This window comes from Columba livia, chromosome 16, assembly GCF_036013475.1.
Source record: "Columba livia isolate bColLiv1 breed racing homer chromosome 16, bColLiv1.pat.W.v2, whole genome shotgun sequence".
Classification (NCBI taxonomy): domain Eukaryota; kingdom Metazoa; phylum Chordata; class Aves; order Columbiformes; family Columbidae; genus Columba; species Columba livia.
Genome location: NC_088617.1, coordinates 13740688 through 13754551, shown reverse-complemented (window position 1 = coordinate 13754551; position 13864 = coordinate 13740688). Strand labels below are relative to the sequence as shown.

Below are 13864 nucleotides of genomic sequence, written 5' to 3'. Positions count from 1 at the left end.
GTCGTGTCTGCACATGAGGGTAGAAAACCTCTAGAGTGGGATCTGGACTGGCTGGATCGATGGGCCGAGGCCAATTGTCTGAGGTTCAACAAGGGCAAGTGCCAGGTCCTGCACTTGGGTCACAACAACCCCATGAATGCTGCAGCTGGGGAGGAGCGGCTGGAAAACGACCTGGGGGTGTTGGTGACAGCAGCTGAACATGAGCCAGCGTGTGCCCAGGTGGCCAGAAAGGCCACCAGCATCCTGGCTTGTATCAGGAATAGTGTGGCCAGCAGGACCAGATTGTGCCACTGTCCTGGGCACTGGGGAGGCCAAACCTTGAATCCTGGGGTCAGTTTTGGGCTCCTCATCATAAGGAGAACATTGAAATACTAGAGAGAGTGCAGAGAAGGGAACGGAGCTGGTGAGGGGCTGGAGCACAAGTGTGATGGAGCGGCTGAGGGACCTGGGGGTTCAGCTGGAGAACAGGAGCTGAGGGGAGACCTTCTGATCTCTGAACTGCCTGAAAGGAGCTTGGAGCCAGGGGGGTCGGGCTCTGCTCCCCAGGAACAAGCGCCAGGAGCAGAGGAAACGGCCTCAAGTTGCGCCAGGGGAGGTTGAGGTTGGATGTGGGGAACAATTTCTTCCCCAAAGGGCTGTGGGGCATTGGAACAGGCTGCCCAGGGCAGTGCTGGAGTCACCATCCCTGGAGGGCTGGACAGACGGACATGAGGTTCTCAGGGACATAGGCAGTGCCAGATTGAGGTTATGGTTGGACTCAATCTTAAGGGTCTCTTCCAGCCAAAATGATTCTGTCATTCTATGGATGGTGTGTGCACGCAGGTGGCAGCTGACACAGGTCACATGTGGACACGGGTGTCCCCTGTATATGACTGACATGCTGAGGCACTAGGGTAGCATCTGGATAGTGGATGACACATCTGCACAAAGGTGACAGATGACACATCTGCACACAGGTGGCACGTCTGCTGGGTGCTGTTGTGCACAGAGGTGGTGCTGGGACACAGCCCTGCGGTGACAGGGATGCTGTGGCTGCTCAGGGGTGGCAGCTGGACAGGGGCTGTCCCCGCGGGGCCATGTGCAGGGACAGCCAGGGGACACCTGGGCCTGTGGTGGCCTCTGCTACGGGTGGCGTCAGCCTGTGTGCTGTGTCTGGGCACACGAGGGCCATGCGGTCCCTCTGTCCCATTGTCCCTCTGTCCCATTGTCCCACTGTCCCTCTGTCCTGCTGTCCCTCTGTCCTGCTGTCCCGCTGTCCCATTGTCCCACTGTCCCCTTGTCCCTCTGTCCCATTGTCCCTCTATGTCCCGCTGTCCCATTGTCCCTCTGTCCCATTGTCCCTCTGTCCCATTGTCCCTCTATGTCCCACTGTCCCTTTGTCCTGCTGTCCCTCTGTCCCATTGTCCCTCTGTCCCTCTGTCCCTCTGTCCCGCTGTCCCATTGTCCCTCTGTCCCACTGTCCTGCTGTCCCACTGTCCCGCTGTCCCACTGTCCCGCTGTCCCTCTCTCCCACTGTCCCTCTGTCCCATTGTCCCTCTGTCCCGCTGTCCCTCTGTCCCGCTGTCCCTCTGTCCCATTGTCTCTCTGTCCCGCTGTTCCTCTGTCCCTCTGTCCCGCTGTCCCTCTGTTCCTCTGTCCTGCTGTCCCTCTGTCCCGCTGCCCCTCTGTCCCATTGTCTCTCTGTCCCGCTGTCCCTCTGTCCTGCTGTCCCTCTGTCCCGCTGTCCCTCCGCCCCCGCGCTCCCCATGGCGGCTGCAGCCGGTGTGACCGCACCTCCCGGCCGGTGGGGGCGCTGTTCCCGCCAGGCGCGGCCGGGGCCGCTCTGCCCCGCGCTCTCCTCCGCCAGAAGCGGAAGCGGTGCCACCGCGTGCGTCCGGCAGCGGCCAGGCCTTCCCGTCCGGTGCGGTGCGGTGCGGTGCGGTCCCGCCATGGCGGTGCGCGCCTCCTTCGAGAACAACAACGAGCTGGGCTGCTTCGCCAAGCTCACCAACGCGTACTGCCTCGTGGCCATCGGCGGCTCCGAGAACTTCTACAGGTGAGGGAGCCCCGAGCGCCCGGCCCGGCCCGGCCGTTCCCGGCGGCACTGACGGCGCTTTCTCCTTGCAGCGTGTTCGAGGGGGAGCTGTTCGGCACCATCCCGGTGGTTCACGCGTCCATCGCCGGCTGCCGCATCATCGGCAGGATGTGTGTGGGTAGGTCTGGGGGAGCAGAGCCGGGGTCTGACCGGGTCCCCCCGGGGTCTGGGGTCTGGGGGCGCGGGGGCAGCACCCGCGTCCCCAGCGTTGGTTCTAACGCTTGTGTGGGAGGAGGAGTCAGACCCGCCCGGCAGCGCTGGAGTGTGCCCCTCCGGGCTGCGCTGGGCTGGAGGCCCGGCTCAGGCTGCTTTGATTTGTGTTAATAATAACGGTTCAGTGCCCGAGACCCGGAGGCGTCAGCAGCTGTGGAAGCCACAGGCGCGTCTGTCCCCTGTCTCTGGTTATGAGACCCTGCTCTGTCAGACAAACTTATTGCTTTTGTTCCTGTGAAATGAACGTATTTGTCCACCCTGTCGTACAGTAAAATAATACAAACAAGCAGCATCTGCGTGTTTGGTGCGGCAACTGGCAACTATAGGGGAAATTCCTGGTCAGGGTGTTTCATTGAGAACCTCGGGCCGCATTTGGTTCTGTTGGAAAAGAGAAGTGATGAAAGATGGTGCCATACACCCACTTCTGTTCTGAGATAAGTCTGTGCTTCGTCCTGGTTCTTCCTTACCTGTGGTGCTGCTGTTCTTAAACGGTGATGTTATTTCTCCTGGGCTGAATTCTGGGCTTGGCAGCGGCAGACAGGGCAAGGGCCGTTGTGGCCCATTCAAGCCATTGTGTGGACATCAGAGAAGCAGAAAGCCCCGTGGAAACATTTTTTTACTTTCTCTCTTTTATTTTTTAATTATTTTTTCTGGTCATTTTAGGAAACAGACATGGACTGTTGGTCCCAAGCAGTACGACAGACCAAGAGCTTCAGCATATCCGCAATAGTCTTCCAGATTCTGTACGAATTCAGCGAGTAGAAGAGCGTCTCTCGGCGCTGGGCAACGTCACTACCTGCAATGACTACGTAGCCCTCGTTCACCCGGATCTGGACAGGGTTCGTGGCTCGGTGGCGCTTTGCAGTTCGCGGGGGTTGCCCAGCGGCCGTTTGGGTGTGCACTTGTTTGGGTCGCCGTTCGTAGCACGGGGATCGGAAGACCTGTGGTAACAGCTCAGCTAAAGCCACACAGGCGGCTGCGCTGCCTCCCAGCTCCTTTCTTAAGAGAGAAGTCTGGAAAGTGGATTCTGGACGCCTGACTTGGTTTCAGTTGATCTGCCTCCTGTCCTACGTGTGTCTTTGTGGCTGTGGGCGCTGCCCCATGTGCGCCCTCGTGTTCTGCGGGCTGCCCTGACTGCACTTTGTGGGATACGGAAGTGTGTTGTTGCGTGTGATTTGCTTTGTGTACGTAAAATTGAATGAATAAAGGAGGGTGTGTGTGTAGTGCAGAGAGCGTGAAGGGCAGCTCAGTCAGGACTGCGGCGGCGGTTACGAGCTGCTGCTGAGCCGACTGAAACTTGTAGTAGTTGCGAGAGTCCGTGGATGTTTACAAAGGAGTGAAAGGCAAATAGAAGGGCCTTGTGTGAACGTTTAAAATAAGGGCAGAGGACACAAAGTTGCTGCTACTTTATGTTTGAGAACTGATATCACAACGGCGTCAGAGGTGTGTGTGGCTGCATGTAGTGAGGGTCTCACAGCGCTGGCGTTCACCTTGTGCTAAAGGTGACGAGGCAGGACTTGGTGTTAGGAGTGCAAAGGCAAAAAACAAGGGAGCTCCAGGAAAGGTAGCAGTCTTTGCAGCATATTATGTTTTAAATAAGTGTAAAAAGTAAGGCAAGGTGGCCAGAGAGGGCAAAATCAAAACAAATCACAGTGAAAACCTGGAGAGGGTGGCAAGTTCTTAGGGTTATATGGAGGAGAAGACAATTTTGCCCCAGTGGGACAGAAGAGGGTTGGTTCCCAGGGATTGCCCGAGAGCTGGTGCAGCTGCCAGGCCCGGCAGAGAGCGGGGACATGCGTGCTCCTCGCTGAAGACTCGGTGCTGTGTTTGGTGACAGCGGCTCAGCTGGGTGTGCGCGGGGAGCTGGGCGCACAGGGGCTGAGTGAGCATTTGGTAATGGTTGGGCTGCGATGGGTTGTGCAAGTGCGGGCGGGTCTCGGAGGGAGGATCCCTCTGGTGTTGCGTGCAGGAGCAGCTTCACTTCAAATTCCTGGATACTGTTTTGCTGAGGACTTTATTCCCCTTCTGTTTGCAGGAGACAGAAGAGATCTTGGCCGACGTACTGAAGGTTGAGGTTTTCAGACAAACGGTTGCAGATCAGGTGCTGGTAGGAAGTTACTGTGTTTTTAGTAACCAAGGAGGAATTGTGCACCCCAAAACTTCAATTGATGATCAGGATGAACTGTCTTCGTTGCTCCAGGTCCCCCTCGTGGTAAGGCATTTGGGGGGTTGTGCTTTCCCTTGCCGCTCCCTTCCAACCTAGTTCTAGTTTTAATGTTTCTCCATCTCCTGGGCTCCTAGACACTGTTTTCTCTGCAGAGCTGTTCCAAGCAGGAGATGAGGAGAACACTTGAATGCACCAATTCCTCTGACACATTTTCCCTGTCTTTTCTGAGCCTGAATAAGCTGCTTAACACCTTCAGTTTGCTTCTGAAATGTTACTGTGCTGGGATTATGCAAGTTGTGGTGATGGATTCATACAGAATGCGAGATTGGCCATGTTTTGGCCAAAAGTAGCGTTTAAAAAACAATTGCTCAATTGGGTTTGTGAGTTTTAGGATTGCTGTGCCTTTGTGCATCCTATTTGTTAGATCTTACTTCACTGAACGCACAGTTTTCTCTCCAGAGATTGAAGGTCGTTCATTTATCTTTTTGACTGAAATCTTTATAGCTTTGTGTATCGCAGAAGCTTTTCAGGGGGGTGAGTTGAGTCCCTCCACTAAAGACTCGTCACAAGGACACATAATGAACCGCGTTGCCCTCAGCGTAGCCTGTACCTGTCTCCGCTTTGTTCTGGCCAGGCGGGGACGGTGAACCGCGGCAGCGAGGTCATCGCGGCAGGAATGGTTGTCAACGACTGGTGCGCGTTCTGCGGGCTGGACACCACCAGCACCGAGCTCTCCGTCATCGAGAGCATCTTCCGGCTCAACGAAGCTCAGCCAAGTACAATCGCTACCAACATGAGAGATTCCTTGATTGACAGGTGAGGAGGATCAGGGTCTGTGTATTATCCTGATCAAAACAGGCACGATTTTCCTTTAAAACTTGCTGTTTTCACAACTGATTTATTTTATATTTTACTTCCTCTTCTGTTGGGTTACTGACAACAATAACCTCATTGCAGGAGGGTTTGTTTCCTTGTAGCCAATGAGCCTGTTTAGTCCTGTTTGGGAAGTGTCAGGGTTTTTATAATACTTTTTGTGAGAAATAGTATTCATTTCAACATTGAGATACTTTTTCTAGCTGTTCAGTGCTTATCTATGACATTAATGGATTTTTTTAAACAAACCTTGTTTTAAAAGTGAAAATGCCAGTGACTTTGTTTGGTATCTTGGCTTTTGATTGTTGTAACCCATAAGATTATTATTTCAAATACCTGCTACAACCATTTCTCCAGCCAAAAAAGACTTTGGAGTTTTGCTGCTGGCTTAAATATTTCTAATTTAAGGCTGCGACCTTAAAATTTGTTAAGCCTTTTTGTCAAAGGCTTTGTCCATGTTACCTTCTAATGGGAAGCAGTTTCTCTTGTTTCTGCCTGGACTGGTAGCAGTGAGGGACCTTCCCCAGTCGGTCATGAGTGCAAGTTTGTTTTGTGAGGTTTAGGCATACGTGTAGGTGTCTGTCCTGTGCAGCCTTCACTTGGGCGTTCATTTGACGACAACTCTCGGGATCGTTGCTGTGGTTCTTGAGCCACCTCAGCCATTGTAACGTAGTGGCCGAGTTCTCAGTCATCGTAAGAACGGCTGGGAGTGGTTTATGGCATCAGGAAAGAGTAAACGGATTCTTCTCGAATGAAGAACCCTTTGGAAGAGCTCTGCTGCCCCTCGCAGTTCCTGTAGCAAGGCTTGATGTCTCTGAGCAAAACAGAGCCGTGATTAAACTTGCTCTGAGGTTTTGATAACGACCCAGGGCAGGCTGAGCGTACGTTTTGCGGGACGCGTCTGTCCTTAGTGCGGCTGGCCCTGCTGCCCTCTGTTCGCAGACCCTCGTGTTCTGGGAAGGGACATTTCTGCTGGGCCTGTGTGACTGGAGGTTGAGAACTGACAGTCCTGGTGTTTTGAAACGCCTTGTGCACTCTCTGGCACTCACCTGCTAAATCTCCTTTCTCTCTTGTGTTTTTAGCTTGACATGAGCACTGTGGGTTCCTGCTTTCCAGAAAGCTCCTGAGGAGTGAAGCGTCGAGCTGCACTCTGGATCACAGACACCTGGACCTTCTGAAGTTGTTTCTGCAGGCCTAGCCACAGAAGAGGCTACAAACCCAACTTTTTGTAGTTTTGTAAATTAAGTATTACTACAAAACCTGGCAAATAACATGCATAAGTTACAAATAAGGAATACTCTCCATCCCTTTGCTGACATTTTCCAGTTCTTCAGCTGCGCTTTCTTGTTCTGTGATGCTGGGTGAGCCCCTCAAATCAGCCCACAATATTTACTCTTGCGGCTCTTGGTTGTTGATCACTAGGGATTATTTTGCGTTAAATTATGCATCGGTGTTGTGCACAGCAATCTGTTCAGCACGTACACGGCACTGCCCTCTCCTTCCACGCTTCTGCTGAAGAGTGGTGTTTCTGCTGTAGATAGACCTAAGAGCCCCTTGTATCTCCAGCACCAAAAATACAGTAGTTTACTTGCCACCAATTGATTTGGACGCCATCGCCCACTCTCCTGCCCTGACTTGCAGCTGTTTCCACAGGACTGGTGGTTCTGCAGGGATCAGCGCTGGTTAAAACTGGAGTTTCTCAGAGTCAGCGCGCGGTTTCTGTCACCACGAGGTGTGACTGCCCCCGGAGCAGCCCTGTTTCATTTGTCCACGTGTGCCTGGTGGCACCTCTGCTGCTCCTGGGGCATCCACGAGAGTGAGCCCAGCAAAGCAGGTTAATCCCAGCAGGCTTAAGCATCTTCTGCTGGAGTTACCCAGCAAATCAAAAAAGATTGAAACCACCTCGAGTTATCTTGGAGACAAAGGTTAAGTCACACGGTTGTAACTGGGTACTCCATTCAGTTGGATGTTACAGGTTTGGGAGGTTGCTAATGAAGAGCTCTGCCCTCATCAGGGAGCAGTGATGACAGAAAGGAGCTGTACATCTATCTGGCTTTCAGGTGGAAGATGGTAGTTTAAACTGAGCTGTTGCTCACTGATCTCTTGGTGCGGTTGCTTCTTGGTGCGGTTGCTTCTTGCCCATTGAAGGCAGAGAAACGCCTCCCATTCCCACACTGCGGGCGTGTGGAAGCTCCTCGCTGCTGCCGCGCGGCCGTGGTGCCCTCAGTGCTGTCCTGAAGCGCGCACAGCTCTTTGGCCCTGGCGCTTCAGGCTTTGTAGAAAATTGAGCAAACTTCCATTTCTTACAGTCTGCATGTTAAGGGGAGGATTTGTAAGTCTGGGTTGATTAAAGGTTGCTCCTTTTAAGTAAAGATTGCTACAGGATCTTCTGTGCTGGCAGCGGTCCTGCCGCCTGGGCTGTCTAGAACAGGGGCGCCACTCCAGACAACTCAGTGTCCTCCTGCCCGCAGGAAGCCCGTGAGCAGCTCGTGGATCCTGCAGCCAACGCTTGGTGGTGGTGACGGCCCCTCCGAGATGCCGAACGGCCTCCCTGGGCGCTGACTCTGTGTCTCCACGTATTGCAGCGTTCAGAGCGAGAAGCTGCGTTCCTTTCGCCACATCATAGGGTTCTGAGTCCTACCACTGCTATCGGTGTTAGCGTGTTATCCAGTGAAAAATTAAGGCTGAAACTCTTTTTATTCCAGTTGATAGGCAGGAATCGTGGTTTATATCGGTGACCTTGGGCTGTGTGCCATGTTAAAAATTGCTTAAAGGTGAACAAGCAAAATAATCCAGACTTTGTGTAATCCAGATCCTTACACGGGAGCTTGGGAACTGGAAGGTGATACCTATTGTAAACAAGGGGCTGTGGGAATGCTGAACTAGTAAGGTGGACCTATGTACAAGGGGAACAGGAACTCTAATAAAGAACAGGAATATGTGATATCATGAGAGAGTGCAAACTTGGTGTTTTAATGGCAAATCTTGTCATAAAGACCTGTGGCGTTCTTTAAAGGAGTCCACAGGGATATGGAGAAGGTTTGCTGTGATGTTATTTGTATTCCCAAGAGGCATTTGGCAGATTTTTGTGCCAAGGGCTTTTAAGGACCCTGGGTGAGTGATCCCATAGAATGAGACGGAAGCCCCTTTATGTGCTTGAGCAGAGGAGAAACGGCCACAGTAAAGGCTGAGATTTTCCAGCAGTTTCACAGGGGGTTCCGCTGGAAGCCACAACGTTCGATGTTACCATGTCCTGTTCAGCAAAGGCAGCGCATTAACGGGGGGAAGTTTGCCTGGACTGACTTTGACAAGCGAGGATGAGGACTGACTGCTGGGTCGATGGGAAGGTAAATTCGGTGCAGCTCTTCCCGGTGAGGGTGACAGAACACTGGCCCAGGCTGCCCTGGAGGTTGTGGAGTCTCCTTCTCTGCAGACATTCCAACCCGCCTGGACACCTTCCTGTGTAACCTCATCTGGGTGTTCCTGCTCCATGGGGGGATTGCACTGCATGAGCTTGCCAGGGCCCTTCCAGTCCCTCACAGTCTGTGATTCTGTGAAAATCGAGTGAAGCACGTTGTGGTTAAGAATCCAGATTTCACACTGGGAGTGATGAACTCTGAGCAACAGGAGCAAATTCTCCACCGAAAGGTGTGTGTTTGAACAAAGACGTGTGCTCAGTCTTCAGTAACAGTCAAAAAAGGCAAAAATAAAAGTTTGGAGTTAATTAGGAAAAGAAAACCCAAACAAAGCATCACTTTCTGTAAATCTGCAATGCATCTTGATCTTGAGTCCTCTCTATAGTGTTGCACAGTGGTTACGAAGCTTTCCAGCAAATACAGGTTTTTGGGTAGTGCTTATTGGCTTCATGGCTCACTACATTTGAGTTCTGTAAACTAAAACCTCCAAGAGCAGCCAGGGGACAGGATGGGCTCTCACGCTGTTGCTGGTCGCTCCCAGTGAGGACCCGGCTGGTGGTGCCAGAGCTGCAGGGCTGGAAAAACCAGACCCTGAGAACAAGGGTGTGAAATGGGGGGGGACAAACAGCAGCTCTGGCCAGGGTGGTGACAATGACAGCGGCACAGCCCGGGCGTTACGCCGCCTGAGGCACTTCAAGCCCTGAGCAGCCCTGACAGACCCGCTTTCTGTGCTGTATCTCACAGGCCTCACCCTCCAGTGATGATGCCAAAAAGTGTTAAGGAATAGTCAATAAAATCAAGACGTATGTCTCCAGTGCTGGAAAATGCTACTGCGGGTTCTCAGGATTAAAAATGCTGAGCTGTGGGGCTGTGGGTCACACACCACGGCCTCAAGCCGCCTTTGCTGTGGGGCGGTGAAAGGCAAGACAGGACTGCAGGTGCTGCAAAGGGATGCAGGAATGGTCTGAAGAACTACAGCTGAGTCCAGCTGTGCTGGACAGAGAGATGGCAGCGAACAGATGAGTCCAGCTGTGCTGGACAGGTGAGTCTGATACCAGGTTTGGAATCAAGCCCTGGGATGAAGGTGACAGGATGAAGAGTTATCCAGAGGTTTTGAGGGAGGGATGAAAGTCTCACAACTCGGGGTTCAGGGCGGTAGTCACAGGGTGTGTAGCTTTGGCTGCCCTAGTGTGTTTTAATGCCCCAAATGGTCTGTCAGGATCCTTCACAGAGCTTTTTAAAAACTTGAGTCCTCGTGGTGTGAGATGGGAGAGCTCCTTGAGGTTTAATGACTGTCAGAACAACCGCTCACAGAGGGCACCTCTGTTCTGACTGCGGTGATTGCGCATCCCAGCACATTCCTAACTTACCTGGGAAAACGAGCTGCGTTACTGGGGATGAAATCATCACAGCAAAGGCCCTGAACACCCACAAATGCCTGCAGAGCTCCAACACCTGCACCAGGAGCAGTCAGAAAAGGCGCCCAACTGTTTGTGCGGCTGTTCGGAGCGGCGGTGCTTTGGGGCAGCCCGAGTTCGGTTGATGTTCCTGCAGCGGCAACGCAGCTGCCGGGAATCGGCTCCACCTGCGCTGGTGCTTCACAACAGGGCAGGAGGAAACAATAGGAAACACAAACAAAACCAGACATTTCTCCAGGTTGTAATTTCTCTTTTGTTTTAATGATGGCTGTTGGAAGTTGCTCAAAGGTTTGGGCTGTCGCAGTCCCAGAGAGATGGCAGCGTACAGATGAGTCCGTGTGGCTGTGGCGTTCGTGTGCGTTCTACCACATACAGAGTACACGTAGCAGCGTACGGAGTAGCACGTGTGGGGGTGTCTAATTAGTAGCTCCAATTTCATTTGGTCCTTTGCACTCCTTCACCCATCATGAGACGTTATCACATTATTTTCACTAAAATGCAAAGTTTTGCATCTACTAGCTTCTCACTTATTTTGTAATATGTTTTTGTAATATTTTTTTAATGTTTAAACACAATAAACAGCTTGGCTATGGAAATCAAGTATGAAGGACAAAATACAGTTTGAGACCATGTGTTGCGCAGTCCTGGTGGGCTTCACTACAGGTATCTACTTGTCTATCCTGCTTCACCACAGCAATATTTGAGCACTAGTTAATTCAGAATGCTAACAGTCTTTCTGCTGCTTCATTCCTCATCACTGTAATTAGGATATTTTTAGCATGTTTGCCATCCTCCGGTGTTTTTTTTTTTCTGTATCTGACATTACAAAGCTGTATTTCCTCTATACTAACCGGACATTCTGTGCATTGCACGTGCATTGCACTGAATAGAATTCAGTTATAGGCAGAGGGCTTATGCAATCACCCGTTCCTCATAGCGAGTGTGCAAAGCAGTTCATGTGCTGCCACGAATGGCACTTGTGTACCGGGCCGGGCTTCACCGTCACGTTGCATTGCAAGAAACTCCTTCTTCCACTCCTATTTAACATGATAGAAATATCAGCATCGACAACAAAACGGACCAAGTTTGTGGTTATGACACAACATCCTGAACCGTTCACAATTGTAAGAGGGATAAACAGAAGCCACTGTTGCAGGAAGAGACTTGTGAAAAGTGACTAGCCAAAAGTTTGGATATTTATCTCACCTTTACCTGATTTTTATGTCTGTCAAGTGTGGCTGGTGAGTCGCTCATTCTGCTGTGTGCCGTGCTTGCTTTGGTTCTTGCCAAATATTTGCCTGTGAAGAAGTGAGCAAAACCAAAAAACAAATTTGGAAGGCATACAATGTTCGTAACATCTACAGGGACTGGAGTGAGTTATAAACAGGCCTAATTCTTACTGTACCTTGACTATCTCAGCAAAACATAACGACGACCTCACTCCAAACAGACATTCCCATTCTCCTGAAACCCGACATACAAACTCCACAATCTAGCTATACATGCCACAGAACAACGATTCACCTTTTCCCAGCATCTTAACCGAGTGCAGTCTACATCTATACATATTTTCCAGTATATCGGTAACCATTTGTTCATCGTTTCTTGCAGATGGGAGCTTAAAACAACATGTATTCCCATGATTTTTTTTTAGACCTGATTACTTTCTCTTCAGATTGTCCCAATCTGGGGCTTGATGTTGGCAGGTAATGTCGTGGTGTCTGGTTTGGTGCTTCTTGAGCTCTGCACTCGTTCACCTCTCTGAGTGCTCAGTGGTTCCTCATGCACGGTGCTGAGTGGCAGCGTCGCTTAGTTATGAATGTACAAAACATCTGACCAGCAGGTATTGGAAAATCGTATCCAGGTAATCCCCTGGGTTTCATAATAAACTAAGAAGATCTTTTAGAATGGTTCAGCATCAGAATGTCTTCTGCTTACAATACTGAATTGTTCGTGTTCATCGATTTCATGATCTTAATTCATCTATGAGACAGCTGTTAAAAAAATGGTTCTGTTCAGAGGTGGTTCAGCTACACTGGAGAATGCTGGGTTTGACGGGAGCACTGGTGCAGGAACGGAAGGGCAGGTGGAACCTGTCTGAAGACTCCGATGTGGGCAGCGGGCACACGAGATGGACGCGCGGCTGAGGCAGCAAGAGGGAAAGAGGCTCCACACTGCAGCGCTGCCTGTATTTTTGCCAGTTTTCCTGCTTCTTTCAGTCCCAGGCTGTCCAAAACTTGTAGGTCGCTGAAGTAGTTTTGTTTGGTAGGCTTTTGAATGCATTTTTTTCCTTCTTTTTTTCTTTAATTTTTATTTTTTGTCCATAGTCCTCATCAGCTCAATGAGTTGCAAAGTGCAGCGGGCTGTGTCATACCCATTCCTGGACAGGTCTTTTATAATACACAACATTCTGCTGCACCTCTTTGTTTTTAAACTGGAAGATTGTGTATACCAAGACGAGGATACACAGAGACAAAATGCAAGGGATCACAACTGCGATTGCATTTACAGTGCTAGGCACATCGTTTATTGTCACCATAATATCCACGTCATCGTGGGGGAGGCGTCTGTCTTTACTTCGCTCAACATCCTTCTGGTTACAGCCCATCCAGTCTTTGAGGATTGACCTGGGGTAGCCCGGCTCCACGCTCAGCCGCTGGTTATCGAACTTCCAGTACTCCTTCCCTTTGTAGAAGTAGGTGTAAACTAGGAGACAAAAGAGAGAACATTCCTCACCACACCAGTTCCAGCTGGGCCAGCTGGCTTGTGTGAGGATGCACAGCCTGGGGGGGCCATAAACCACATCCAGCCAGGGCAGCCCAAAACCACTGCAAAGTGAACGTGGTTTTGGAGCTGGAATTTAAGGGAGAAGCCGTAACCCTGGCTTGGGGGTGTGATTTGGTTCACAGAGCATCGTTCCCCTTCGCCAAGACAGGCTGTGAAACAAAAAATCACCACCTTTACAGTGAGTGTTCTGCGGTGAGTTATTTTTCACTAAAGCATCTGTAAATCTGTGCTTGTTGTAATCAAAAATGAAAATAATCTGCAGCGTGACAGTGTGTGCCTGGGTGTGATGGTGTTTGGAAGAATTCTTAAGGTTTCACTCAGCCCGCGGGAGCAGATGCTGAATGAGCCCTTTTGGCCACAGAACCAAGAAGGTTTGGCCTTTGTTAAGGAGCAGTCTTGTCCTGCTGTTAATACAAGCTGATGGTTTATGCTACATGTTCTCTGAAGTACCCCCCTCTCCCCAGATGACTCGTTTCCTAATCACCCTCGAGTGATTAGAAGATGAAAAGGAGAAGGGAGCTGGTGACAGGTTGTGTCCTGTGCCTGCCCTCCAGCCTGGCTCGCTGCAGCCTGCCAGCCCCACAGCCTCGGCTCGCACTGCAGACCGTGTTTAAATATGGTCTCAACAGCACAAGCCCCCTCTGTTGGTTCTTTCCCCAGCAAGAAGAGGAAGAAATCTCAAAATCAGAGACAGAAACGTGTTGGAAGGAGGCTCTGGAGGTCCAGGCTGAATTCCAGGTGCATCAGGCAGGTGGGTGCAGTGACTGAGGCAGCTATAGGCAAGAAACCAGGGGGAAAATGTAACCTGCATCATCCTCACAATCAGCACCCAGGAAAACTCGGGTGGGGACTGTTGTGGCAGCAAAACCAGAAAAAGTCCTTCCCCACATCACGCTAATGTGGTTTGGCAGCTGGG

General features: G+C 51.1%; 2 protein-coding genes across 4 annotated transcripts in view; one reads left to right on the top strand and one right to left on the bottom strand.

The window, feature by feature from the left end:
- Positions 1-1824: 1824 nt before the first annotated feature.
- On the top strand, positions 1825-8276 carry EIF6 (eukaryotic translation initiation factor 6). Its single transcript, XM_065032601.1, has 6 exons — positions 1825-2035; positions 2107-2192; positions 2951-3126; positions 4323-4499; positions 5089-5270; positions 6410-8276. The coding sequence occupies exons 1-6, from the start codon at positions 1929-1931 to the stop codon at positions 6417-6419; spliced, it is 738 nt and encodes a 245-aa protein (XP_064888673.1). The 5' UTR covers positions 1825-1928; the 3' UTR covers positions 6420-8276.
- A 2114-nt stretch (positions 8277-10390) lies between these two features.
- The window catches only part of MMP24 (matrix metallopeptidase 24), a 49517-nt gene continuing 46043 nt past the window's right edge, over positions 10391-13864 (bottom strand). For all 3 annotated transcript variants that reach the window (XM_065032600.1, XM_065032598.1, XM_065032599.1), the window contains one exon: positions 10391-12867. In XM_065032600.1, coding sequence (XP_064888672.1) covers positions 12530-12867 — 338 coding nt within the window. In that variant the 3' untranslated portion in view covers positions 10391-12529. The remainder of the gene's footprint in view (positions 12868-13864) is intronic.